Source organism: Alternaria atra (genome assembly GCF_907166805.1).
Source record: "Alternaria atra isolate CS162 genome assembly, contig: 23, whole genome shotgun sequence".
NCBI lineage: Eukaryota > Fungi > Ascomycota > Dothideomycetes > Pleosporales > Pleosporaceae > Alternaria > Alternaria atra.
In genome coordinates, this window is record NW_025091321.1 from 2,779,470 (window position 1) to 2,804,791 (window position 25,322).

General features: G+C 50.5%; 10 protein-coding genes across 10 annotated transcripts; 4 read left to right on the forward strand and 6 right to left on the reverse strand.

Annotated features, from left to right (window-relative positions):
- Nucleotides 1-327: 327 nt before the first annotated feature.
- On the forward strand, nt 328-917 carry ALTATR162_LOCUS4490 (uncharacterized protein; the record flags this gene model as incomplete). The annotated part of the gene is made up of 4 exons (XM_043312101.1): nt 328-365; nt 416-489; nt 554-591; nt 651-917. The coding sequence occupies 4 exons, from the start codon at nt 328-330 to the stop codon at nt 915-917; spliced, it is 417 nt and encodes a 138-aa protein (XP_043168036.1).
- A 541-nt stretch (nt 918-1,458) lies between these two features.
- On the reverse strand, nt 1,459-2,243 carry ALTATR162_LOCUS4491 (uncharacterized protein; the record flags this gene model as incomplete). The annotated part of the gene is made up of 2 exons (XM_043312102.1): nt 1,459-2,109; nt 2,163-2,243. 2 exons carry the CDS (start codon nt 2,241-2,243, stop codon nt 1,459-1,461), a joined length of 732 nt encoding a protein of 243 aa, XP_043168037.1.
- Nucleotides 2,244-4,257: 2,014 nt separating this feature from the next.
- Nucleotides 4,258-6,267, reverse strand: ALTATR162_LOCUS4492 (uncharacterized protein; the record flags this gene model as incomplete). The annotated part of the gene is made up of 1 exon (XM_043312103.1): nt 4,258-6,267. One exon carries the CDS (start codon nt 6,265-6,267, stop codon nt 4,258-4,260), a length of 2,010 nt encoding a protein of 669 aa, XP_043168038.1.
- A 565-nt stretch (nt 6,268-6,832) lies between these two features.
- On the forward strand, nt 6,833-7,232 carry ALTATR162_LOCUS4493 (uncharacterized protein; the record flags this gene model as incomplete). The annotated part of the gene is made up of 3 exons (XM_043312104.1): nt 6,833-6,838; nt 6,890-6,930; nt 6,998-7,232. 3 exons carry the CDS (start codon nt 6,833-6,835, stop codon nt 7,230-7,232), a joined length of 282 nt encoding a protein of 93 aa, XP_043168039.1.
- A 266-nt stretch (nt 7,233-7,498) lies between these two features.
- On the reverse strand, nt 7,499-10,750 carry ALTATR162_LOCUS4494 (uncharacterized protein; the record flags this gene model as incomplete). Its single annotated transcript, XM_043312105.1, has 1 exon — nt 7,499-10,750. One exon carries the CDS (start codon nt 10,748-10,750, stop codon nt 7,499-7,501), a length of 3,252 nt encoding a protein of 1,083 aa, XP_043168040.1.
- Nucleotides 10,751-14,024: 3,274 nt separating this feature from the next.
- Nucleotides 14,025-15,515, forward strand: ALTATR162_LOCUS4495 (uncharacterized protein; the record flags this gene model as incomplete). The annotated part of the gene is made up of 1 exon (XM_043312106.1): nt 14,025-15,515. The coding sequence occupies one exon, from the start codon at nt 14,025-14,027 to the stop codon at nt 15,513-15,515; it is 1,491 nt and encodes a 496-aa protein (XP_043168041.1).
- A 2-nt stretch (nt 15,516-15,517) lies between these two features.
- On the reverse strand, nt 15,518-16,432 carry ALTATR162_LOCUS4496 (uncharacterized protein; the record flags this gene model as incomplete). The annotated part of the gene is made up of 4 exons (XM_043312107.1): nt 15,518-15,635; nt 15,676-15,779; nt 15,859-16,040; nt 16,108-16,432. 4 exons carry the CDS (start codon nt 16,430-16,432, stop codon nt 15,518-15,520), a joined length of 729 nt encoding a protein of 242 aa, XP_043168042.1.
- Nucleotides 16,433-16,675: 243 nt separating this feature from the next.
- ALTATR162_LOCUS4497 (uncharacterized protein) lies at nt 16,676-17,934 on the reverse strand (the record flags this gene model as incomplete). Its single annotated transcript, XM_043312108.1, has 2 exons — nt 16,676-17,688; nt 17,748-17,934. The coding sequence occupies 2 exons, from the start codon at nt 17,932-17,934 to the stop codon at nt 16,676-16,678; spliced, it is 1,200 nt and encodes a 399-aa protein (XP_043168043.1).
- Nucleotides 17,935-18,896: 962 nt separating this feature from the next.
- Nucleotides 18,897-20,476, forward strand: ALTATR162_LOCUS4498 (uncharacterized protein; the record flags this gene model as incomplete). The annotated part of the gene is made up of 2 exons (XM_043312109.1): nt 18,897-19,321; nt 19,372-20,476. 2 exons carry the CDS (start codon nt 18,897-18,899, stop codon nt 20,474-20,476), a joined length of 1,530 nt encoding a protein of 509 aa, XP_043168044.1.
- A 308-nt stretch (nt 20,477-20,784) lies between these two features.
- Nucleotides 20,785-21,772, reverse strand: ALTATR162_LOCUS4499 (uncharacterized protein; the record flags this gene model as incomplete). The annotated part of the gene is made up of 2 exons (XM_043312110.1): nt 20,785-20,981; nt 21,037-21,772. The coding sequence occupies 2 exons, from the start codon at nt 21,770-21,772 to the stop codon at nt 20,785-20,787; spliced, it is 933 nt and encodes a 310-aa protein (XP_043168045.1).
- Between the last annotated feature and the right edge of the window lie 3,550 nt (nt 21,773-25,322).

The window sequence follows — 25,322 nt, forward strand, 5'->3', positions numbered from 1 at the left end:
TCTCAGTTGGGAAAAGGAGATTCAAGGTCCTGAAGTGTAATTTGCCGATCCGTCTAGTAAACCAGTATGGCGAGAGTTATCACAGATGTAATATCTTTGAGGCGAAGGTGACGTAAATCCGATAATGTACAGGCTGGGAATGTTTGCAGTAGGCAATGCGTTATTAAGATTTGGACTGCAAGAAAGCTGCGATGCACGGTAACGCCGCCTTACCCCCTTTGACGTTAGCGCGAAAGCAGCTCGAGTGCTAGTGGGGGCGGGGCGCATCTCCCAGAGGCGCAACGAGTTGCGACGGTAAACTTCCCAACGCCCATATCCAAAGTCAACATGGTACTCGCACTAGCATTGAAAGCAGAACTGAACGGGTGAGTCTCTTGTGGTTAGGTACCACCTCTAAATTACTTACAAACCCCAGAGTCACCGACCTCCGCCCCAACGATACCGAAGACGCGCCCTTTTTCTACACATTCAAAGTCCAATGCACGTCATGTCGCGAAGTACACCCCAACCCTGTCTCAGTAAATCGCTTCGAGATGAACGAACAAAGCGGCAGCAAGGGTGAAGCCAACTTTGTCTGGAGGTGTAAGAATTGTAAGGTCTTTCTGCCCTATGCCCATCTTTCTACACTTAACCACTGACACGGCCTACAGAGAGAACACTCAGCGAATATCAAAGCTGCGCCTGCTTCCTACCCACAAAGCGACCCACCAAAGAAGATCAATATCCTCGAGTTCGACTGCAGAGGCCTGGAGTTTGTCGAATTCAAGGCTGAGGGAGAGTTCCTTGCGACGGGTATAGAATCAGGCACAAAGTTCTCGGGCATCGAGCTACCCGATGGCGAATGGTATGACTACGACGAGAAGGCTGGCGAGGAAGTCAGCATCACAAATGTCGAGTGGGAGATACGTCGTGCATAGATGGCTTAGGAAAAACGAGATAGAAGCAGGAGTGCATGCAGCTCGAAGAAGCGCACGTTATGTGCTATCCAGGAGAGCACATACATGAAGAGCAAGAGTAGGAGTAAGAAGAAGCGTGAATATCACGTAAGACGGTGCCAAGGCATGAACATACACACGTCAAATCAAAAGAGCGCAAGTGCTGAAATCATGAGAAAAGTGGATATGTGCATCAATAGCGACACCAATATCGAACAAAGAATTCACGGAGCGTGATTACCAATATGCACACGATGCGACGGATTACCCAGACCCGACGACTGCACAAGGACTATCGAACAGAAGTATATTGGAAGAAATAAACAGGCAGAAGGCCTTACGGATATCACAGTTTTTTACCCCAGCTACCAGCAGCAATGAAGTAGCGACGGTGGAATCTACCCTCTCAAACTCTACTTAACACAGACAGGAACATTATACTATCCGGCAACCACTAAGTCGTCAGTGAACAGTACCCAGCAAGACGAAGACAATCTGCTCACCACACAACCGCCCCTCGCACTCAAGACCAAGTAACAACCGTAGTAGGCTTACCCAGCTTAAAGCTGTCCTTCGGCTTCGCCGCCTCACGTTTGCTCCACGTCGTCTCTGAATCCGGCTGACCCAATACAGGAGTATCATCACGCTTCTCCTTGCCCCAAGTGATGACTGTGCTGGGCTTTCCCAGCTCAATACTATCAGCGGGATTGACGGCGGTGGTGGTATCCCTCTTTCCCCACGTGATGACCGTGCTGGGCTTACCAAGCTCGATGGTGTCCGCTGGGCCGTTGATAGTAGTATCCCTCTTTCCCCACGTGATTTCCGTGGTAGGTTTTCCCAAGTCAATGGTATCGGGTTGAGTAGTCGTGTCGCGTTTCTCTTTTCCCCATGTTACGACGGTCGTTGGGACACCATTCTCGATGGTGTCAGGCTCGTTCCTCTTTCCCCATGTTACCACCGTCTTGGGCTTTCCCAGAGTGAAACTGTCTTTTGGTGTTCCGAAGGAGACAGCGCGTTTCTTGTCTTTGCTCCAGATGATCTCGGTTGTTGGGGGTCCGAGCTGGACATCGTCTGAGTTGGTGGGCTCGTTGCCGCGCTTACCCCAGGTGACTACTGTGGACGGCTTGCCCAGGTCAATGGTGCTTACAGGATCGCTGATGCCAAAGGTTTGTGCCTGGTGTTGTTTAGTGTGTGAGAAGATATGATGATGAAGGTGTGGTGACGAACCTCTGCTGAAGGCACGGGTGCAGCGCTGGTAACAGCAACCAATACACTAGCAGCAAGGACGGATACGAATCGGTACTGCATCTTAACTCTTGTCTTGTCTTATTCTCTTAGTGTGGAGTATTATTGTTGCGGAAGGGCAAGAAATGGGTGGGGCTCGCTTGACAAGGCAAAACCTCAGGGTCTCCGCTGTTGATATATAGCTAGGAGGAGATACACGAGATCGACAAAGGAACCGGCATACTTCATTTATACGCATCCTTGGAACCAAACTTCAGACACATAGATGCACTTGGCCACTTTGCAGCTGCCCGAGACGGTAGGTGAGTAGTTGGTGTTCGAGGCTGTTGGATACGGGAGGCTGCAATCTGGGTAAAGTACTTGTTCTTCCTTTTGTGGCTAGGGGGTGTTTGAACCAGCCAGCCTCAGGCGAGTATGCAAATTGAGTTGTGTGTGTGTGACTTGGGAGTTAGATTTGACGTGATTGGGAGATACGGTGGTCAGGAGTGCTGCACTGGCTGGTGCTGTTGGTATTCGTCTTGGACTTTGTGCCTGAACGTTGTATACGAGAATTATTTAGTGGATTTTTGATCGCATACTGGAACCCGAATCTAGATTTGTTTCTCAGTCTCTGCTACTGTGGCGTTTTCATTTGTTGTCCGAAACTATATTTCTCTAATGTGTATACGTAACAGCACACATCACTCATCACCACCTGAAGTACACGTGAAGGGGCATATCAACCACAATGTCACTTCATGGCAGGTATACGCCAAAACGGCGCCGCGCACCCCAAATGATCATTTCTAGCCCTATATGATAGCAAAGATGCGTAGGCTTTCAACATTCATAGCACGTTCTAGTCGAACCCGCACCTCAATCTGCGTATTGGGCATCGAACGGCTTCCACGCAGGATACCCCTGTGCTTGATCATCTGGACTAAGCAAGGGGTTAACTCTCCATGGTTACTAGCACTGGACACTGGTCAGTGCTATGGTCGCATCGCACAAGAGGCTTCGGCAGCGGTGCTATCTGCCGTGGATGCAACGTTAGAGTGGCTGATCAGTGATCACTTCGGATGGAGAGGAACTTTAGAAGGTACAGCGCATACATGCCTTACATCTCAAGCCATTGAGAGGGGAGTCGAGTCCTGACCTAAAGGTCTAGATCTCGCATCATGACTGAAGTTGCGACGGAAGGACTTGGTTCGCATCACTCTAGACCTTTACGGGAACAAAAACATACGAGCGACGCTATCGTAAAGCCTAAAAGCAACAGCGCGCAGAGCCTGGGGGAATACCTGTACGATTGAAAGACTCCGTGCAGTATCCCTGCCGTAACATCACCGTTGATATGATCTTCATAGTGCATTCGTCTATATTTGGACACGATAGCAACTTCGTCGGAAGAGGCCTGGCTTTTTCGGCTAGAGTATAACTAATGATATAGACAAAATCTCCAAGTATATGAATCCTTTATTTTGTGATGAAGACGGTAGGGAACAAGCGAAACACGAAGATTCTTCATTACGGCTGAAAACGAAATAGGAGCAAAGTCCGCGCATTGCTATCGCTATTCAGGATCGCAACGATAGCGACCCGTAACAGACACGGAACAGACTCAACAGCCGTGCCAACGGACTTCCTTGCGAAGGCGACATGTTGGTGACAAGTGGAGTCAAGGTAATTGGCGACGGACAGCAGCAGTAGCAGCGTTGGTGACGAAGCCGCAGAAGCGAGGAAAATAGATGAAGGCGCGGATGCAGTTAATTTAAATTAACCGACCCCAACCAAGAGGAAACGGGTGCCCGGCAAACGCAACGGTCGGATGACACCTGAGATCTCGAATGTGATAAGTATTGTTTGGTAGGACCTTGTCATTCTGCCAGATTTCTGCATGGGACGGCGGCAATGCGCGAATGCACAGGTTGAGTCGAGCAGACGTTATCTCGACCCTGAGAAACAAGTCTCTCATGGACTGCACGAAAAGGGAATTGAAAGAACTTGTCGTATGCATTTGATGGTAAAACCCTTCTAGCGCTATAATATATACACTGGTGTACACGGCAAAAACCATACTGTACACTTGATATCTTCCTCATGGCTCAGGCTCTTTTGGTCTCTCTCCAAATTCACGCTCTAGCCACGATGCCCAAACTTCTTTTGTATTGGTCGTATTATGCTCGATAGCTCCAATCACGTCAGGTTCGTGTTGAGAAAACATGGTGTTGTCATCATCCACCATCTCTGGCGCAGCCTCAGCCTCAAACTCTACAGATTTGAAGTCGTTGATGTAGGCGAATGCGGCTATCATGACGTTGTCTGCGACCCAAGCGGGAGCAAGGTATTCTTTCTTCTTTCGTGCTACATGCGTTGCTTTCGTGGCAGCAGCAAGAATTTTTCCGCGATCAAAACCTCCTTTAGAGAGATCATTTAGGATCTGATTAAATGCAACAGTGTTACCAGTGATGGAGCATAAGCTGAGCATGTTGGAATATGCTTTGGCCATGTCGTGATGTTTGACTCTGGCTTTGATGCTGCTGATTTCACCCCACACGTACAAGCCGCCCTCCCAGTCGGCGCGGCGGAGACAATCATTCAATAGCCTCGTCAGCCCTATCACGTCGAGACCCCAACCGTCCGCTTTCATCTCGTAATAGATATCAAGGGCTCGGTCGAAGCCTGCAAACCTCATGACGCCTGTTATCAAGGAACTGAATACCATGGGCGTAGGATGAACCTTCTGATAGATCTTCTCTTCGTTGACCCTTACGAGCCGCCCTTGGCTGGCTTCATTGATGGTGATGTTGGGGTTTGCAACCATAAGCGCATCGTTCAACCCTCTCATCCTAGTTATGAACCGCGAGAAGTCGTCAGCGTGCCCATGCCTTGCAGAAGCATAATGATTGAGTAGTTCCCGACAAGTAATCTCATTCGGACGGATCTTGCAGACGGTTAGGGAAGCCGCAACACGGTCTACTAGCTTCGGACGACGCCATCGTCGGAAGCCAATAAGTAAGGTGTTGAACGTTTGTAAATCTGGGGACGAGGACGAGACGAAAAGGTTATGGCATATCTTCGCGACTGCCACAGCTTCCTTGCGGTCATTGCCATGGGGGATTTCCTCAAGCAACCCTTGGATTCCCTGATTCATTTGGTCTGTAATGGCGTAGAAGTCCCCATCGACATCTTGGTGATAGCTTGGAATTGCTGGGTGGTCCGTCTGGATCCGGGAGTTGACGACGTCATCTACTTGGCTATCGACGGGAGTTCTGTGGAGATTTTCAAGGGCCTCTAATATGTTCAGACGCGCTTGCTTGCGTTGGTCCTGGGTCATGGACATGGCGTCTCTAATCTGATGCGACAACTTGGCAAACTCGTCGCCTGCCGATGCAGCTCCAGCGAAGCGAACACAATTACTATCATACAACAAGTCGTGTATGAGAAGTCCAATGGAAAGCTCCTGCATAGCCAGCTTTTTCCATGTGTGTCGCCTTCGTAGCGAGATAACTCGCATTCTGTCTGGCGCCCATAATGACTGGGGTGGCAGATTGTTACGCACAAGCTCAGCCCCTGTGTTTGCTGGCCATTCCAGCAACTGCGCGCCTGGGAACCTCGAGTCGAATCTCAGATCTTCCCAAGCCATGTCGGCGTAATCGCGAATCTGCGACTGGACTTCTTGTGTTTCCAAAATCTGATCTTCGTCCAGTTCCATGCCTACAATGCGCTGCATAGCATTCCAGTCAAGGTCCTTGGGTAGATTGTCAAAGGTCAAGCCGTGATATCCATGAGTTAAGGAAACAGCATCCGTCGTCGTCTCTGTCTCGTTCGTTCCTCCCACTGGAATTCGATCATCTGTAGCCCCAGCCAGCTGCGAAAATGCCTTCTCCCATTGTTTGTTCCTAGCAACTTTTGCTTTGGCGTCGATAGCTAGTCCTGCTGCGAATACGGTCGTATATACAAAGGTCGACGTGGGTGTGCCGATTGCCCATGAGCCGCGAAGAGCCGTCCGCCCATGGCGTCTAGCGAGAGCGTTGGTATTGGAGACACATGATATGCATCTGCAGGTACCCGGGTTCGATGTTGCCCGGGACCAGATGGCTCGCATTGCTACCGGGGCATGCTGTGCGAGGAACGGAGGGGCGACGAAGGACCGAGTCGCGGGCGGTAGGGCGAGATAGCGCACCGTGGTGGGCGCAATGGTGCAGTTGATGGTGGGCAGCTATTGTTATCCGGCTGTAGACCTGGTAGCCAGAGGTGTCGTCGCTCGGTGCTTGCAATGCCGGTTCTTGGTAGGAAATACAGGGTCGTCCGCTCATACGAAGATGGAATAAATTCTTAGCGCGTCCGCTAGTCGCGTTACTCTACACATTGAGCAACTTGTAGACATGGCTATGCAAGACGAGTAAAAGTAGTTGCATGATGTGTCTCATATTCCGGAGCAACATGAGATTCGTGCAATAGTATCAAACTCGACTATAGCATCATCTAACCCAACCTTGACCTTCTGTCGCGCGGCTTCCCCGCGGTGAAGCACTCGGCCAATCGGCGATACCTTTTGCCGATGAGTTTCCAAAGCTGCAGGCACGACCAACATACTACCGCGACTATCACTATTGTAACCACCAATCTCACATCTACACACCAGCGAGCCTCTAACTAGAGTCGCAAACATGGCTGTAAGCTGTGAACTCTATCCGGCAATCACGCCCAAAGCTAACAGTGATTAGGCAGTGGCACCCTTCAACCCGCGTCCTTTGCTCCAAAGCTTGTACGTCGCATACCCTCGCCTCTCCGACTACCCTCCCCAAACGAAGCACGCGCTAACATACGCGTAGAGTCGACAAAGACATCGTCGTTAGGTTAAAGTGGGGCGAGACCGAGTACAAGGGCAGACTCGTCTCAGTCGACCTCTACATGAACATCCAGCTCTCCAACACGGAAGAGTTCGTAGGCGGCGTCAGCTCAGGCACTCTCGGCCAAGTCCTCATAAGGTGTAACAACGTTCTCTGGATTGGAAAGGCCGAAGAGGTGGAACCCAAGGCGACCAAGGACACGGCTATGAGCGGTTGAGCACGCCTACGAGGGCAAACCACACTATGCGCGAGACAAACTGAGATCGATCGCAATAATGAGTGCCCATCGGGAGCGCGCAGAAACTGGATGTAGCGCAAACTTTCACATGCGCCCGTAGCAGCAAGGCAGCAGGTGCGCTCCACGTAGTATGCGCACCGAAGATACCACAAAGCAAATAGGCGCGCAATTGGAACGGGTAAAAAGTCAGGATACCAAGCTTCGGTTGTGAGGCGCTACAATGTTATCAGTACTCACGCCGCCAGCTACTCTATCTCTTCTATGATCATCTTCTTCTTGCCCTGTTTGTCATGAGTTTGAGGCTGGACATTGAGCCCTCGAAGATTTCCCTCGAGCCCAAGATCAGGTCCTAGCCTCCGACCCTCGTCTCTGATCTTATACAGCTTCTTCATCCTTATCGTTTCGAGACCCTCTGCAACGTTTGCTGCATGGTCTCTTACGAGCTCATCTGCATCCTCATCTCGTACCCATTTCACTATTCGCTCGACTTCTCCCTGTTGCTTCAAGTCCAAACCGACCGCACTGTCCCGTCCACTCTCAATCCCCACGTCAATACCGCGTAGTAAACCCATTATGACAAGCACAGCCGAGCGGCGCAACAAAGCTTTAGCCTCTTCTTTCTCCATGACAAAAATCAATAGCACCATCTGCAACGTCGCATCGATCATGGGTTGGCGCAAAACATCCGATCGATGTTCCAAAACAGCAGACAGCACACTGAGAGCAGATGCGCGAATACGAACATCCTCCTCAATTCCTGTATCTTCCCACCCACCCACAATCTTCTGCAGCGCCTCATACTCCGCCTGTTGCTGTGGATCCGCGCCCTCAGGCTCAAGAATATTAGGTATCGGCCCGCCCCAAGCAGCCTCACCCTCCTCTCTGATCTTCCGTTCGTTGTCCGCGACTTCTGTTCGTGCCGATAGCGTTTGATTACGTTGACCACGCCGACTCGCCAACGAAAGGCAAGCTTCGACAATCCGTTTGGCGCACCGATACTGCAGTCCGCTATGTTCAGGTACGTCCCAGAAGTTGTCGCCGCTGCTGACAAAGGTGCTGAGGACTTCTCCAACGCGTAGTCTGAAGTCCAAAGCGTCCCTTAGCTCTCTTTCCTTCTCGTCGGTTTGTTTCCCTCGCGCTAGCTTCAGGGATCGCTCGTCGATGTCAATGAATGCATCGACTAGTATACCAACCACGGGATTTGGAGCTCGCATTGCCAAGGTGACGAGGACGGGTATTGCAGCTAGGTGAACGTAAGACTCTGGATCTGCTAGTGAAGCCGAAAGGATCGTGTGCGTGAGAGATGGTATGTCGAGGGCCGGAAACGAAAATGGATCGTTGAGCAGCTTGTGTACTGTGTTCAAAGCCCACGTGCGGTTGGGAGGATCTGGTGATTGTAATTCGGTTAAGCAGGTCTTTAACATGTCACGATGTTCAGTCAGTGGGTCTGTTGTTGGTCTTGCTATTGATGGTGTGGATGTAGGAGTAGGAGCGATGAGATGAAGAGCCGTGGTGGCGGAGTTGCTTGTCATAGACGATATGGGCGGCTGGGCCTGAGGCTGCGGCTGCGAAAGGTATGCTAGCGATGGAAGAAGTTCATGTAGGGTTTCTGTTAGTGAGGGCGTTTTTTTGAGGTCCGACGATCCTAGTAGGGTGATCAAGATACTCAGTGCAAACGACACCAAGTCTTCGTCTGTAGCCTCCCCATCTTCCCTCCCCTTCGCCGGATCTTGTTTCAATACAATGTTGTTCAGCATCGCTCTTTTCGATATACGCAGCTTGCCTGACTTCTCGACTCGTGTCTTGTGCTCGCTCACGTGGTTTTGAATCAGTTGTGCCATGAGCTCGATGATGTGCTGTGGACTCCTGGCAAAATGCTCCTGGAAACGCTGCGCCAAAGCTTCTGATAGTTTTGCATCAACAAGGGCCGACAGCGGATCGGCATCAGAGTCGTAGTCTGTAAGCGACTTCGTTGTAAGTTTGTTTGGTACCAGCCATCGTTTTGTAGCGTTCACGAAGATGGAACCAGCCGTGTCGTCGGAAATATTAGCTTCGGTAAAAAGTGTAACAAGGACGGTGACTCTATTGTCCAGGTCGCTGATCCGCTCAAATATGCTTTCCATAGGCCCCATCTCTGCAGTCTTGTCTTTCGAGCGAGTGCGTATCTCGACACCACCTTGAGAGCCAGGTCCGAATGTCCAGGCTGTATCACCATCCCAGAAGAGGTTGGTGGCGATGTTGTCGATTTGTTTCGTATCACAGGCAATCTCCATATATCGCGACAAGATGAGGCTCGGAAGCATGCTCCATTCTTTGTCTAGCGAAGTCCGGTCCTTCGCGTAGTTAAGCACCGCCCAAAGTGGGAGAATAATAGGGTGAATAAGGCGTCTGATGAGTCCGCCATGAGAGTATGATGACATGATCGTCTTCAGTCGTCTCAATGCTATTTTGAGATCGTCCTCTTGTACGATAGTCTGATCTGACTTGTGTTGCAATGATTTTGGCGGACTGACGTTCTTCGGGAAGATTGCTTGGAACAACGGCTTCGCGAATGTCTCCCATCCCGTGGTTCCTGGAGCACCGGTCGTTTTCTTACTTAAGATCCCACCAGCGATGATCTGCCCAGCCGCCCGACTGAGCTCTTTACCTTCTTTACCATCTAGGAGATGTAGCAACTCAGGGGAGATTTTCATCAGCCATTCATCCTGGCTGATACCGCTCGGCGGTAAAACTAGCAACTTCGAAGCTTGTGAGACCGCTTCTAAGGGGATTGGTATCTGTGACTGAGGGCCAGATGCACCTTGGGGTACATGAGAGTTTTTTGACAAGTATGATAGAGAAAGGAATTCGATGGTGTGGCGAATGCCTTGGGTTCGGAGAGGTATCGAAGAGAGCTCTGAGGCGATAGCAGGTTTAAGCCAGGTAGGGAGAGGCTGTTGGAGAAACGTGGTCAAGATAGGAAGAAGCCGAGATGTCGGAGTGTCTTTCATGATCCTCTCAAACACTTTCGAGTACTTCAGCTTCGAGCTCTCAGAGGTTGTAGGAGAGTAAGATAGCTCAACGAGTGCAGAGATGATGTCTGGGAGGATCCTTTGAGACAGTAATGGTTGTAGACCAGAACCTTTCTGCTCCAGCATAGGCAGCAAAGCCTCGATGACTGTTGCTAATGCCTCCAAGTTGTGGTTCGGTGGTGTGAAGATTACGGCGGTCAAGACTGATCTTGGTCGCTGACTGAACGCAACGCCAGAAGACAAACGGGGAACTACTGCAAGAATAGTGACGAGATCCACGAGGCCGTATACGACGCCAGCGAGCGACGCATCGTAGGGCGCATTTGGATCTGCAGCTAGGTCCGCAGTGTTGATGGCCTGCAGATGGACGAGCGCTTGTTCAACCAGAGTATCAGTGGGAACCTCGGCACTGTACTTGCGATTCTTGTCGACGAAAGGGCCGATGAAGTTGGCGGCAGCATCCACTGCATCCTCGACTGCTCCCATCTTGCTTGGCCGTGTCGCGACGCCGTTTGCTATGTAATGGTCGCACCTGTGGGTACGGAAGCGGCTGTTGTGCCCAAGCTTTGAGTTTGCTTATGATGATTGTCGCTGAACCCACTCGGGAAGCTTACAAGATTACAACACGTTCTCCCAATATCTGTATATTCGCCATCGGCGAACAGGTGGAATGTTGTGATGGCGATGTGCAAGTGGATAAGGATATCGCTGATTAGTCAGAAAAAGAAGGGCCGCACGTGCTAGCGTCAGCCAGACGCGACGGCGGCGCGAATCTCTTGGCGCAAGGCAACGCGTCTTCGCCCTGGCTCTGGCGGACAAGAACCTAACAACCACTCCAGCACACCCATCACTACCCAACGTTCATCTCTGTTCAAACGGTATTACTTCTTGTCGCATCTCGATTTGATCCTGAATCATGCACGCGTCCTCAACATCTTCTGACTATGTCACTTGCAGCGGGACGGTCGCGTAACGCTCTCTTTAGACACGACTTCTTCTCTCGCTTGCCTGCAAGCATTGCGCATGTCACTTCCCCCACAGTTACCGATGTCTGTCTTCCATCTGGAATGCGGTTCGTCCGCGCTTCACGCACTTGTACGGTTGGCACACACCCGAGCCTCTTAGCATGGTCTCTGTGGGTCGTTTGTATGTCGGCTTGTGCGCCTCAGTGGCAACACCGGGGTCGTGTGTGAGGAGGGCAGGCTCGGATCTTAACCCTAATCATCTTCTGGTGTCCGATGTGCAAAGAGCACAATGGATAGTATCGCGGTTATGTCGCCGACCTTCCGAATAGCCCCTGCATACAGGTCTGCCTCGGTGGACCGTCTTGCGAGGTGTGCAAAAGGGAGACTCGAGGTACGGGAGCGAAAGCTCAAATTGGGATGTCATGTGCCTGTCGGGGTATTAAAGTTCTCACACGAGAAACACGTCGACTACCCATCTGTACAACAGACTCTGGTCACCAAAGATAGCTTCACGACGAATGCGATAACGCGAAAAGGAGAGCTCTGACGTCAGATGCCGGTCGCCTCTCTCGAGGATCGACTTTGGGTTTCATCATCGCGCCGAAGCACTATTCCCTTGTTGCCGAGAGTCATACGGGAGCTGCAACACCTGATGCCAATGACCACTATGTATCCAGCAGACGTCATGCACACAGCGTCCAGACAGAAGAAGAGCACGGTCTTGACGTTGATCGAGCCAAACATACAGACACACTACCCTGTTCGGCTTTGGCTGGCGTAAGATCCACTCGTCGGAAAGGTGAAAGCCTAGCGAGGTCTCAATACGTCGCAGGTTGATGTTGTCATATTCGGCAGACCGTCACGCTTCGGATCTAATGTCTCGACGTTTTGCGCATGAATGGTTTGCTGGATCTACATGCATCGGATCAAGTACGCGACGTTTGTACTGTACGGCGATTGCATCAAGCTGGGCTAATGCACGGCGACGGATCACCCGCGCATCTTACCTACAAGGACGAAAGTCCTGATCAGAACTCCAACCACTTTCGCAGTCTGCTCTGTTACGAAGCCGGTGTCACAGTTTAAGCACTCGACATTTGTCACCTTCGGGTGATATCTGACCAGTCGCGTTAATCGTCAACACGCATGTTCAGCCTACGTTTGAATTGGCGAGCGTTTACCCCCTTGACCAAACAGTTTTTTGGCTGTTGCGGTCGACAATGCGGCTTTTGAGGATGTCCTTTGTCCGTATCACAATGCCCTTCGTTTCAAATGAAGCGGGGAGGAAACAAAGACTAGTCTCAGGAAGTCATGTTGCCACGATCAGAGCGAAGCATCTTGGCTGGACAACCATCGATGAACGTTCCTATCGAGAGTGTTGCGTTACTGTTGTGCTGAGCTGACTAGGATTCTGTTGTTGACTCAACTTGGAACACGGAGAGGACGATTTTGTGGCGATGAGAGGAAGTGCTTGCGTTGGAGGTGTGACGGCGCCTTCTGTGGAAGCTCAATGGCATCTGCAAGACTGATAAACTCGGATACATCGATCTGCTTCCTCTGGCTTGGCCATGCGACAAGAGGGCTGAGCATGAAGGACTGGAAAGCCGATGACAGCATGCTGGAGGATACTGACAGCCATAACGCAACGCTTTTCGAACCAGACGATTAAGGTAGGACCTCTCAAGAGTGAGGCTCAAGGTCTTGACCTGTCTGCCAGCATCGTCTGCGACAAGCTCCTGCGGGCTGTTGGGTCTTCCATCCGGACATGCTTCTCGGCCATATTAGCATCCTTCTTCGCGACGTTCTCTTGGCCAGAATATGGGACGCAGTATCATACGTCTTCCGAAATGGGTCTTTGTAGTGTTATTGGTGTGGACATGGGAGGGTGTGGTATGGAGTTGTCATGGGTGGTTCAATGGCTGTCCTTCGGGATGGCCTTAGTCTTTTTCGATAAGTGCTCCGCTTTTGGGGAGTTGATACTACGCTAACCAATGCAGGTCCCGAGATTAGCTCAGTGTTACTTTATACCTCGTATCGACGCTTGCAGCTGCAGCGGGTACACCCAGTAGGTGTGTCAGCCTACAGCGAAGCGAGCTTGCATGCATTTAGCCTATACGAAGACATTGTAGAAACGAGATACCAAGACGACCACGCTCCTTACGCGACCCTCCCAGGCTTCAATTACGGTTCGTTGTTCTTCGTGGACCGCCAGATTTCACTGCGAACGATCGATCCTGAGCTACCAACCCCAAGTGTCCATGTCGGTTAAGTTCATAGCTGAAATGCGATTCGCAGTTTGATGCTTGGCCTGGAGCACTTCATTGGGCGTGGAGGTAAGGTCGAAGCTCTGCATTGGTCGTTGTCGAGACGTATAAATAAGAGCAAGGACATGAACGACGCCTGGTATGAATTTACCGGGATTCTATCCGAGATGCACGCTCTGAGTCAAAGTTTTTCCAGTAGTGCAATGTAGAGCCCATTACCCTAGGTTCAAGCTACTTTCGGAGTGAAGCAATGCTGCGCGCCTTCTTGGGAACCATTGGCATGACTGTAATGGTTACGATCGTTAGTCGTATGATTTGAACTGGTCGCCTATTGATGATCTATACGGGGTTCGTACCTGGTCATGATCTCATGCACCTGTATCACTGCGAGTGCATGAGTCTTTTCCATTTCCCAGGTGTCGCGTCCGACGTCACTGACAGCTGCAGCGCTTTCGTGTTGTGTATAAATTGGGACACAAATCGCGACAATCCCAACGATGCTGCTATTGACTTGTTAGGCTTGGCTTCAAGATGCTACGCTTAACAATTCACCTTGTCTGTGCGTTGCTATTGCTCTCTTTGGCCCACGGTGATACTTGTTCATCTGTTGCTTCTCTGGGATACATCAACGTCACATATGCTCTCAACCTAGCCTACATTGAAGAACAAACCCAGTACTGGTCAACGTCATGCTCTGCCCTCCTTCCCTCCTGCATCATCTTTCCAAAAACGGTGGAAGAAGTGTCGACCGTGGTGCGAATACTTGCCAACACGACTGAACCTTTCGCCATCAAGTCTGGAGGCCACAACCCCAACAATGGGTGGAGCAGCGTAGCCGGTGGCCCACTCATTGCTATGGAACATTTCGATCAAGCCAACCTTGATCGCAGCACAGGTATCGTTGACGTGGGTCCTGGTAATCGGCTTGATGGCATCGCTGCTAAACTCCAGGGCACAGGCTGGACGTTCGTGGGTGGTCGCATTGGGAACACTGGAGTCGGTGGATTAGTACTTGGCGGAGGGCTTAGCTATATGTCTACGCAATATGGATGGGCTGCTTCAAGTGTCCTCGAGTACGAGATTGTCTTCGCCAATGGCACAATTGGTCACATAACGAACGACAACCATCGCGACCTTTTCATCGCACTCAAGGGAGGCGGTAACAACTTTGGAATTGTAACGAATTACAAACTGCAGGCTCGCCAACAAAGTGAGATTTGGGGTGGCAATTTGGTGTACCTGCGTACGCCGAAGAAGGACAAGCAGCTGCTTCAGGCCGTTCGCGACTGGACGGAATACAACGAAGACGACAGGGCTGCTGTTATAGTTACGGCGGAGCGAGCAAACATCAACATAGTCGACTCATGGATCATCTTCCTGTTTTACGACGGTCCGACACCTCCAGCCGGACTTTTCAAGAACTTTACTGATGTCAACCCTTTGCTTGACACCACTCGGACACGCACATACGCCGACCTCATGGCACTAAGTAACTGGGTCGTGATCAAGGGCAATGTCGTAGATATCGCCACGGAGACAATCCCATTACCTTCTAGTGCTAACGCAGTCGAAGTCATGGAAGGTCTGCACAATCACTGGCGCAACGTCTCCGGCACAACACTTCTCGTACCTGGTATCGTAGCGTCCATCGCATGGCAGCCATTCCCTAAGAAGATTGCGCGAAAGGCCCGAGATCTCGGTCCTGATCTGATCGACGCCGATGCAGATATCGATCGCATTATCATCGAGATGAACTACGCGTTCACGCCACAGTCGCTGTATGAGCAAATGGCTAATACGATGGAGACTACTTATTCAGGTGTGAGAAATCGGATTCTAGCGTGGCAAACGGAGGGCAAGTTGCCGGAAGCGTATTTGCCAGTTTTCATGAACTATGGGTTCTTTCGACAGGACTACTTTGGAAGGCTGAGGCCAGAGAGCCGTGCGCTGGCGAAGAAGGTTGCGGATGCAGCGGATCCGAGAGGTCTATTCAGGTCGCGTACTGGAGGCTGGAAACCTTGAGTCTATGGTGAATCAGGATTGGACGTGTCGCAGATGATGTTGATGTATCCATCGGACTGTTGGACTTTATGGATCAGTTGCAACTGTTTTGATGGGAGGTCAATGAAAGCAATGACAAATCTGCGTTGCGAGCAATCTGTTACTATGTTCTAGATCTCACAGATCTGCTGGAGGTTGTGTAATCTTCGTTAAATGATCCCCATTCAACTCTTTCATGATCTTACCCAGACCTTCGTGACTGTAGTCCTTCTCATTCCACATGTCCTGCTTGATGTTAGTGTCCGGCCCTTGGCGTCTATCAAAAAGTTGCGCAAGTGTTGCGCCACCAGCGATTCCGACGTACCTTATGATACCGCACCTTACCCTCTTGATCAAGTGTTAAAGTGATTAAGCTGTTAACCTTCTTTGCGATAGGCATCGGCTTGGGTGTGTACTCTTGTTGCAGTTTGAAGATAATCTCATCCGGCTTCGATGTAAGCACTTCCGTTTTGATAGTCCGGCTGCTCTTCATGAGTATTGGAATGCCTTTTGCTTGTCAGCAAAGCGTCCCATTGACGTTATCCTCTTGCTTCGAATTTTGCAAAGTACTCACCGTACCACTGGCCCGCGATCTTGTATCTCGTATCGCAGTAGCTCCAGGGATCATCATATATCGCCTCTTTGGCGTACACCATCATGTCGTCTTCGCTTGCGCTCCCAGAGTATAGATTGCATATGGATCGAACAATCTTTTCCCTGTCGGACTCCAATTTGATGGAGTTTTCTGGATGCGGCTCGTAGTCGACGCCTGATGAACTGTTTTGCGACTCATCGGCGTTGTGGGTTAACGCTACGGGATCTGGTCGTTTCTCGAACTCGCCCTCGAGGCGCGCCGCGAGCGTGTCTTTTCCGGATTTGCCTGTTACCGGGAGTGTCATTTTGTCGAGTGTAGGATGGTAGTTGCAGTTGGATACGCGCTCGTCACGAGAATTGCTGCTTTTGACGGACGCAACATCTTGACGTCATGGCTGGTTACGTATACGACTGCCCCCCCTGGAACATATAGCACGCGCCTAGAGCAGCTTCATCGCAAAAGTCACTACTCATGTGCAACAGGCGTCACGTTTCAAAAGCAGCTTAGCCAGTATTGAAGATAAGTCATGAGTATTACAGACGGTTTACTATCCATCGATATGAATCGGCCACTTCTCCACGGCCTCGTAGACTAGCAACAAACTGCCCATGAGATAAACCGCGGGCGCCCAGACCAGAGCCAGTGCACTCTGATACTCGCACCAACTTGCACTACAATATCCTAAACAAGCACTCCATAACCAGCCTACGCTGCCCACCAGATTTGTCGTCCCTACCCACCACCCTACCATCTTGAAGGCGGGCTTCCACCACTGACGCTGGACCTCAAGTATGTATAGTATAGATGCGACGAAGAAGCAAAAGGCTCCTAGGAGGAAGGAGGGGTAGTATAGTCCGTAGAGCACGCCTTGGGGGAGGATGTCATATATGCCCGGTAGGGTAAGGAGGTTGGTGATCCAGTAAACGACTGTACCAACAAAGAGAATGAGATTCGCATTGAAGCCGATTTCTCGACGGTAGTGTATGCGAACATCCTGCCACGTTGGCCACCATTTCCAGGCCTGCTCGGGTCCAGGGGTAGGGCGAGCCTCGACTTTGAATGTCTTGGTGTTCATTATCTGGTGTTTCATGCGGTCGGGATTGTGGATATGTGTGCAATTTCGACGGTCGGGCTGGAAGCCGGAGGTGCTCCCAGTGCCCTTCTCCTCGTCCACAGAAGCGAGTTCAATGTTCTCGCTATCGGACTTCATGGCTTCCTTGAGTGCCCAGCCGAAACAATCGCTTTGATTTGCGTTGACCGCTTCGACCACAAGAAGCATGCCGCCTAGCAGGAACAACATCCCACGTATGAAAGATAACGCGCCGCTGATAATGGTGGGGTCGGCGGCAAGTGTCATGTCTTTGTATGCGATAGGGAGCCATTGGAGAACGCCAGCCGTGATGGAGCACATGGAGCCGAGGGAAAAGGTGACGCCAATCCACCACGACACATCCCACCAGGCTATGACGGTGAGCATACGCGCAAACGCTCGGAGGAAGCGGGTAGTGCGCGCGGTGCGCGAGGGCGCTTGATTGTGGTTCAGGAGGAGAATATGCCGGCCTGGACAAAGTACTTGTCAGCACAGAGTGCGCATGTTTAGCAGACGTCTAGCCACGCACCTTTTCGATTCTCACGGCTCCACCACTCCCACTCGGTGCCGCTCGCGTGTCCATGCTCATCATGGACAGCATACCGCCGCGAGTTGGCGTTCTGGAAGCCCAAGACTTTGTGAGAACTACCCTCGATGTAGTTCAGCTGCTGCGACGAATCCTGAGGGGAAAGCTTGTGGTCGCTCGGCGTGGACATGGTTCCAGTACTACGTTGGGTGAGGAGACAGCAATGAGGCTGCCCATGGGAAAGACCTCATGTCTTTGCCGCCGTCTTGGCTACTGCATTCATCTTGTGGCCCGGGAAAGGGTGCCCTCAAAGGGCAAAATCAGCCTATTTACGAAAAACATGATGGTGCGTGATGTCATGGTATGGAGAAGTTCACGTTTGGGGGTCGAAGCTGTGGGCTAGTGTCTGGCGTCTCCACGTGCCAAGGCGATGCTGCAAAGATCGCCAGGACTAATGTGAGATTGTGATGTCGCATCTGAGCATGTTACGTGAAACAAACCAAGCTTTCGGCAACCGCCCGTATCAGTAATCCTCCCTACACTGCTCTACTCAGTCTCTGACTCTCTGTACACGGATAAGATTGCGATACAAGCTCTCGTGAAGAAGCTCGGGTCAATGCGATGCGATCCTTGCCGCCTGTATCTGCTCCTCATAAACTGTCCTGCGCTCGTTGCGTGCCCGACTTGCACTCGCTATGCGTAGAGTTTCCTGTACGCAGTCTACATCCGCCTTTCTTCAAACTCATGCACTCCTACAGCTGCGAGCAAAGAACGGCTAATACCCATGACTGGCAAACGGTTGCAAGACACAGGGCTACCATGTCCGTCGTGTCTACATGAAAGCGCGACGCGTACATTCACTCTTGGCTTTTGTGTATAGGCTTCCAAGCGATGCCGTTAGATTGTTTTGGCTCTTCCCTCCGAGGGATAAGTAGCAATGGCTTCATTTCGGGCGCTTGGTAGGACGGGTACTTCGGCGCCGAAGTGTAACTCATGCAAACAACTTCCCACCAAACGGCACACTCCGGAAGACTGTAAGACGACTGTGTGTACATCAGATATAAGGCATGCGATGTGCGCCCTCTTCTAGACTACAGAGCAGTAGTTCTTACACCAAAATTCAGATCACACTTATTATCACATCGATTGACCATGGGTCTTCGTCACTCATTCAAGCCCCAAGCTGCACTCGCTCTTCTTTCGAACGCCATTCTATTCAGCTCGCTTCTCTCTGGTGCAGCAGCTCAGGATGATTCTACCAAACTTCGAGACTGCTTGAGCAGCTCCAGCATTCTAGCTTCTCTGGCAACCTTTTCAGATGCTGCGAACTGGGAGACTGTCACGTCTCCATGGGCTCTACGATTTAACCCTGAGCCAGCCGCTGTCGTTGTCCCTCGCACCAGGGAAGAGATCGCTGCCGCGTTGGCATGCGCTGTCGATGCGGGTGTCAAAGTCTCGCCGCTGAACGGAGGACATTCCTATGGAGCCTACGGTCTCGGTGGCGTAGATGGAGCACTTGTGATCAATATGGAGCGCTTCACTGAAACCACTTTCAATGAGGCGAAAGGTCTATTCACGTATTTACCTCCATAGTCGTGATCTAGATGCATGATGCTTACAATCATAGTTACGGTGGAGGAAGCCGGGTTGGCCCAGCCGCAACATGGCTGTGGGAAAACCATGGGCGTCACTTTCCCCACGTCCGAGCCAACTGGGTCGGTCTTTCTGGTTCATCTATCGGTGGTGGCTTTGGTACTACTAGTCGTTTCCTTGGCACTCCGATGGACAACCTCGATAGCGTTGAGGTGATGCTGCACAACGGCACCATCGTAACCGCTTCCCGCACAGAAAACCCTGACCTTTTCTTCGTCGTGCAAGGTGCTGGCTCGTCCTACGGTATCCTCTTGTCTCTGACTACCCGTACTTGGAAGCCAGAGTTCGAGGTCGCCACAAACTTCACAATTTCACTAGGTGCCGTGGACCTTGACACAGGGGTCCAAGCCCTTATGGACATTCAAGAGTGGGCCATGACCGAAGCTCCCGACACCTTCGCCCTGCGATGGCAGCTTGCTGGCGAGTGGAACGGCAGCGGTTACTTCTATGGTGACCCGGATGAGTTCGACGCACTCTTCGCTGGTCTTGTTGAGCGACTTCCAAACACCACCACAACTACCAAGTCCACGGCAGATTTCTGGACGATGGAGAACTTCGCCGCTCCGCTGCTCAATGGCACTGCCGACACCTTCCCTCCGCGCAGCATGTACCTGCAAGCTCTTGTCTTGCGCGAAGACCAACCTTTCACATTCGAGTCCGCCAAGGCGCTGTACCAGTACACTACACTCGCCTTTAACCGCACCGACCTGACCGAATTTGGCTTCTTGGACCTCTGGGGTGGCGTATCCCGCGATGTCGACGACTCCCAACAAGCCATGGCCTACTCCAACAACCAGTGGCTAATCCGCTGGGAAGGGCGCCTCGCTAACGGCCTGACACAGTGGCCTGCTGATGGCATTGAGTACATGCAAGCTGGTTTTAGGCCATTCAAGGAGCAGTTGAAGAAGGAAGATGTACCACTTAGGGGCTTTGTCAACTATAGAGACACTGAGCTTACTCTGGAGGAGTGGAGCGTCAGGCTTTACGGTGACAACTTTGAGAAAATGAAGAAAATCAAATCGGAGTTAGACCCTCAGGATGTGTTCACCACCCACGCGCAGAGTATTCCTTCGTCGTAAGCACTGACCGAGTAGCTTACGGCAAGCTTCATTGACGACGGCTTAGAGAAGGAGAAATATGGAGGAAAAGGCGATATAGGAAGAATTGTATATGTTCAACCGAAGTCGTTGTCAATGAATCAGTGTCAATGCTGTCAAACCAATTATTTTATAATTGGTTTGCATGTGATACGTCCCGATGTTTGCATTTGAACGTTGTCAGTGCGTCTATGTGGTTAACGCCACAATCTCGAATTACATATTATATACATGAAGGTACGATATCTTCGGGCATCGCATAGAAGGCTTTGTCTTAGAGAGCAGACTGTCTAGCAAGTCAAGTCAAAGAACGGTGTGTTGTTCTCCTTCGGGGTGATAGCGAAAGATAGATCGGTTTGTGCCGCATTCGCATCCTTCAAGGTATACCAGAAGGTGTTGCGGGTGCCGAAGAGCGAGCAGCCAACCTCATCCCAGTAACGCTTAGAGTTCTCGAGGGACGCGACAGCAGAGCCGGAGTTGGGACCAACTGCACAAGAGTTAGCGTCCTGGTTATCGAGAGTCATTTTCAAAATATAACTTACTTCGTGGCCATCCAGTCTCGGTGACCCACACAGGTTTTCCACCAGACACGCTCTCAGTCTGTCCAACAGCCGCAAAGAAGTTCTCGCGGGCCTGGTCAATCGAGTTGGGCCTCGTAGTCTCAAAGTACGGGAACGAGTTGTGACCAAGCCAGTTGACAGTGTTCGCAACACCGCGGTTCTCAGGTAGGACCCACGCAGTCCATGTGTCCACATGACCAATAGGCTTGCTCTCGAGCGCAGTGCCACGGATCCAGTCGCGCATCCAACCGATGTAACCCTCGATCTCAGTACCGGTTGCACCAACACCGGCGTTGCTTGCTACACCCTGTGCGCTGCTGCGATACAAATCCTCAGATCCTACGCTGATGCCGATGATCTTGTCCGTAAAAGCGCTGCCTAGTTCCCTAGCACCACGAATCAACGCGTTGAGTTCATTCTCGTAAGCGGCACTTCCAGCACTGGCCCAGAGACCCGCAAGGATCTGTGTGTCGGTATCGATGGCTGCGCGGAAGGCAGAGATAGGGTCGGCTGCGGTGCCGCATTGGACGGAGGTATAGAGACGCGCTGTGTTGAAGCCAGAAGCTCCAGGTAGGCTCTTTGCCTCATTGAAGAAGCGCACGAAGTCTTCGTATCCGCGGCATGAACCATCTGCATTGGTGGCACCGTAGTTGAAACCCTTGCTTTGTGCGACAGCGGTAGTCGCCAGGGCCAGAATATACGCAGCGTTGGCCCTCATTTTTAGAAATCAGAGAGTAGATATAATATGGACTTGTAGGATACCGAATCAGTGTGAGTATGAAGAAATAGGAAAAATTCGAAACTCTATGCCTATATGGAGCTGGGCTTTAAAATAGAATATTTGCCCCTGCGCATCATCGCTGGCTGCATGCCAACTCAAATGACGTGGATGAGGCTCGTACTTTTCTTTGCCAAGTGCTGTTGAATGGCGATCTTCCGAGCGCCGTGCTAGGCGGAAAGCTCAGCAGCATTGCGGCTCTTTAGCAGAGAACCACGTCAACGTTCACCTTTGCCGACTAACCTTAGACGACTTGCGTCAGAGAGTGTTGTGCTCGCTGACGAGATAAGTTTCGCAAAATCAGCAAGATTAGTTAAAACCGCTACAAGCTCAGGCAATGGGCTGAGCAACCTCGAAGCAGCTGTCAACATGTGTCATGCACGTTGGCACAAACGGGTTCGACATCTTGGCAGCCGGTTCAATGGTGCGTTGGTCTCGAACGCGCGGTGTGGTGAGAATGCGGTCAAGTTGCAGCTGCCCAGACGGAAGATGTGGGGTAGGGATCACAGTGGCGCGAGAACCACAGACCACATTACGTGGCGGACAATTTCCCGCCGCGCCTAACAACTTCGATGTTTTCGATATTCTATACCAATGGTACTGTGAATTAGGCGCTGCTGTGATCCAAGCACGTCAATGATTATGCCATACATACCTCGAATTTGAAACCGGGAGAACAAATCTCGGAACACATTTGAGGGAAAGCACAGTTCTTTCCAGAACACATGCCAGGTATGGCTCACCGGTAGTCTAGCGTAGAATTGGCCTTATTTCAGCAGTTGCGCACGGTGCGACGCACATCATGTTGCTTGTCTGGAGCTTTTGTTTTGCTTTTCGACTGACTAAGAGGGTTGCCAACTCATCATCTTCCACTGGGGTCCGACGTTGATGGTACCTAGCTGCTGCGTATATCGCCCCAGCGCCGTCTTAGCACCTCGAGTCTGTAATGGTCCGCAGGAACGACGATGGTGACGGCAATGACAATGGCGATAGAGGAAACGTCGCACCTAACAAGCACATTCTAGGACAGTCGCGTCATAGTTGTGAGCGACTCCCTGGTAGTTTTGGCCGGGCATGCATCTGGTGAAGCAGCCTGATGAGCCTCTTATCATAATTCTGCCAGCCTCTCTTGTTCACACCAATGAGGTTTGTGTCGTCTGCAGACCGGCATGGTATTCTGTATCGCGGTGTACTGACGGAGTTTGCATCATGTCATGCAGATGGTTTGACAGCCAGTCGCGATTTAGACTCATCACCCGGAGCTTTTGCGCGAAACAAATATCACATATAAACTTCAAAGGGTCCCTACATACTCCTAAATCTCTTGTCCCAAAGACTGATCTGCATCCCCACACTCGCTACACACGGCACCTCTTCCGTGAACGGACATTGCTCATCCTGATATAGAGGCGCATTAAGCTCAGCCGAGGAATCGAGTCTATGGTAGATATAACTTGTCCTTCTTCTGACAATCATCTCCGGGTTCCCTGAGCTCCAGGTTGGGGCCGATGTTGTGTCTTCGATGAGCTTTTCCATGATGCAGAAGCAAAACGGTCTCCGGATGAAAGCGTCGGACAGATCGATGCTGTTAAGCCAGATGGTGTTTAGAACTTCCAGCGAAGCGAGACCCGAATAAGATGCTTCATCATCGAAGAAAAACTTGCAGGCTTAGAGAGACTGAAGCGTTGGTGCTAGTACATCTAGTGGGATGATCTCGTCGAGGTTGACCCAGATCCAACTTCGCTCCATATCATGAATATCATCATCATCTTGAGTATCGAAGCTAGTAGACAGCGCGAGATATTTCAGTGAGCTTAGACGCGAGAGAGTAGATTTGAGGAGTTGATTTCGGAAGCAGGAGAAATCGGGTTCTTCCGCCGTTAGCGTGTTTAAGCACAATTCCAAGGTTGCCCGTCGAGTTGCTCGGAAGCATTGGCTAGCATGTACGTAGCCAATATTTTCGCGTGAGGCGAGAAACCGGTAGCATAAAACCGGGAACTCGAGGTTCGTATCGGTTATAAATTCGTTGACTTTGTGGGGGGCGGCAGTGGCGAGAAAGGTATCAATTCCGATTTGGTAGCCGCGCTATTCTTCGAGACTCATATCATTAGCGCCGTAGCCCTGAAGTTCTTCCTTGTAGAAAAACCTTTTTGCCTTGTTCAAACACTTCGTCTGCTGCTGTACTTTGTAGTACGATTGCTACATTGGCTCTATGTCCACGAAGTTATATGATATATAATAATTTAGCTAGCTAATGTAATAGGCTAGAGCCTAGTAAGTAAGTCCCTAATAAGATCTTAGTTATATTGTAAAGGGCTACGCTCAGGGAGCTATTGCACAGGTATACTGGAGTTGTATTCGATAGGGAAGAGAACTACAGGTAGCTAGGGTTCTGAAGGTCGTTCAGGGGGCGGCGGCTCGGGATAACCTTCTGCCGGGCTCGCTTGCACAGAATCCGGGTGCTCAGGGGGGCACCCGGATTCTGTGGACAGTGCGCCTCGCGCACGTAACTGAGATATCATCAAGGATTTACTAACTAGGCTCTAGCCCATTATATTACCACCCTCCTCCCCTCCTTTTTAGGGGGCATCTTGTCGAAAACCTTCTAGTAAGCGTCCTGCTTCGTCTTAGTATTCTCTCGTATACTCCTCCTATTAATCTAGGGCTTCTGTATTTTCTAGGATTTTGTGAGGGGTAGTTATAGGCAATAGTATTTGCTTCACACTACAAGAGAATAGTGGGGGAAAGCTCTGTATTACTACACTAGGTGGGGAGGTCGTGAGAATAATTCTTGCCCCTCTGCTAACGCGCGGGGCGCAGCTTATGAGCAGGTTTGGAGGCCAAGGCGATTACGAGAAAAGCAAACATGTTGAGACCATAATCGTCCCCCTCGTTCAACCTCTGCTATCCCGTGTTACAGATTTCTACTAGTTTAAGGGTCGTTTAGTAGTATCCTTTCTACTTAACGTTAAAGTATAGTTTCTATCTACGTCTATAGCGTTGTAGTTGCTCTTCTAAGATCTCCTCTACTACCTACTCGTCCTTACTATTAATCTTTAGCAGTAGTAGCTAGTAGTTATCCTAAACCTAGCTAGGTAGTAAGTTAGAGTTTGCTAGGCGTAATCTGTTAATATAGAAAACAGGGTAATAGCCTTTTAAGGTATTTAGCTTAACTGAATAGCTGTTAATTACTTTAATTACTATATATTTAGCGCTTTTCTAGTCTAGTTTTTATAACAGACAGCCTATTTAGTATTACTTATTAAGTTTTAGCTAAACCTTATTACCTACCCTATAACTCTATACTTCCTTCTAGTGCCTATTAGTCTACGTCTTCTATTTAGCTTACGCTTTAGCTATACTTACTTATACTAAGTTAAACATGTCTTAGAATCTAGCTATAATAGCCTTAGCCTTATTATAGTCTAAACGTTCTTTCGTAGTGTACTGTTTCTTTTTAGCTCCTAGTAGGGTGTCTAGCTAGAGAAGA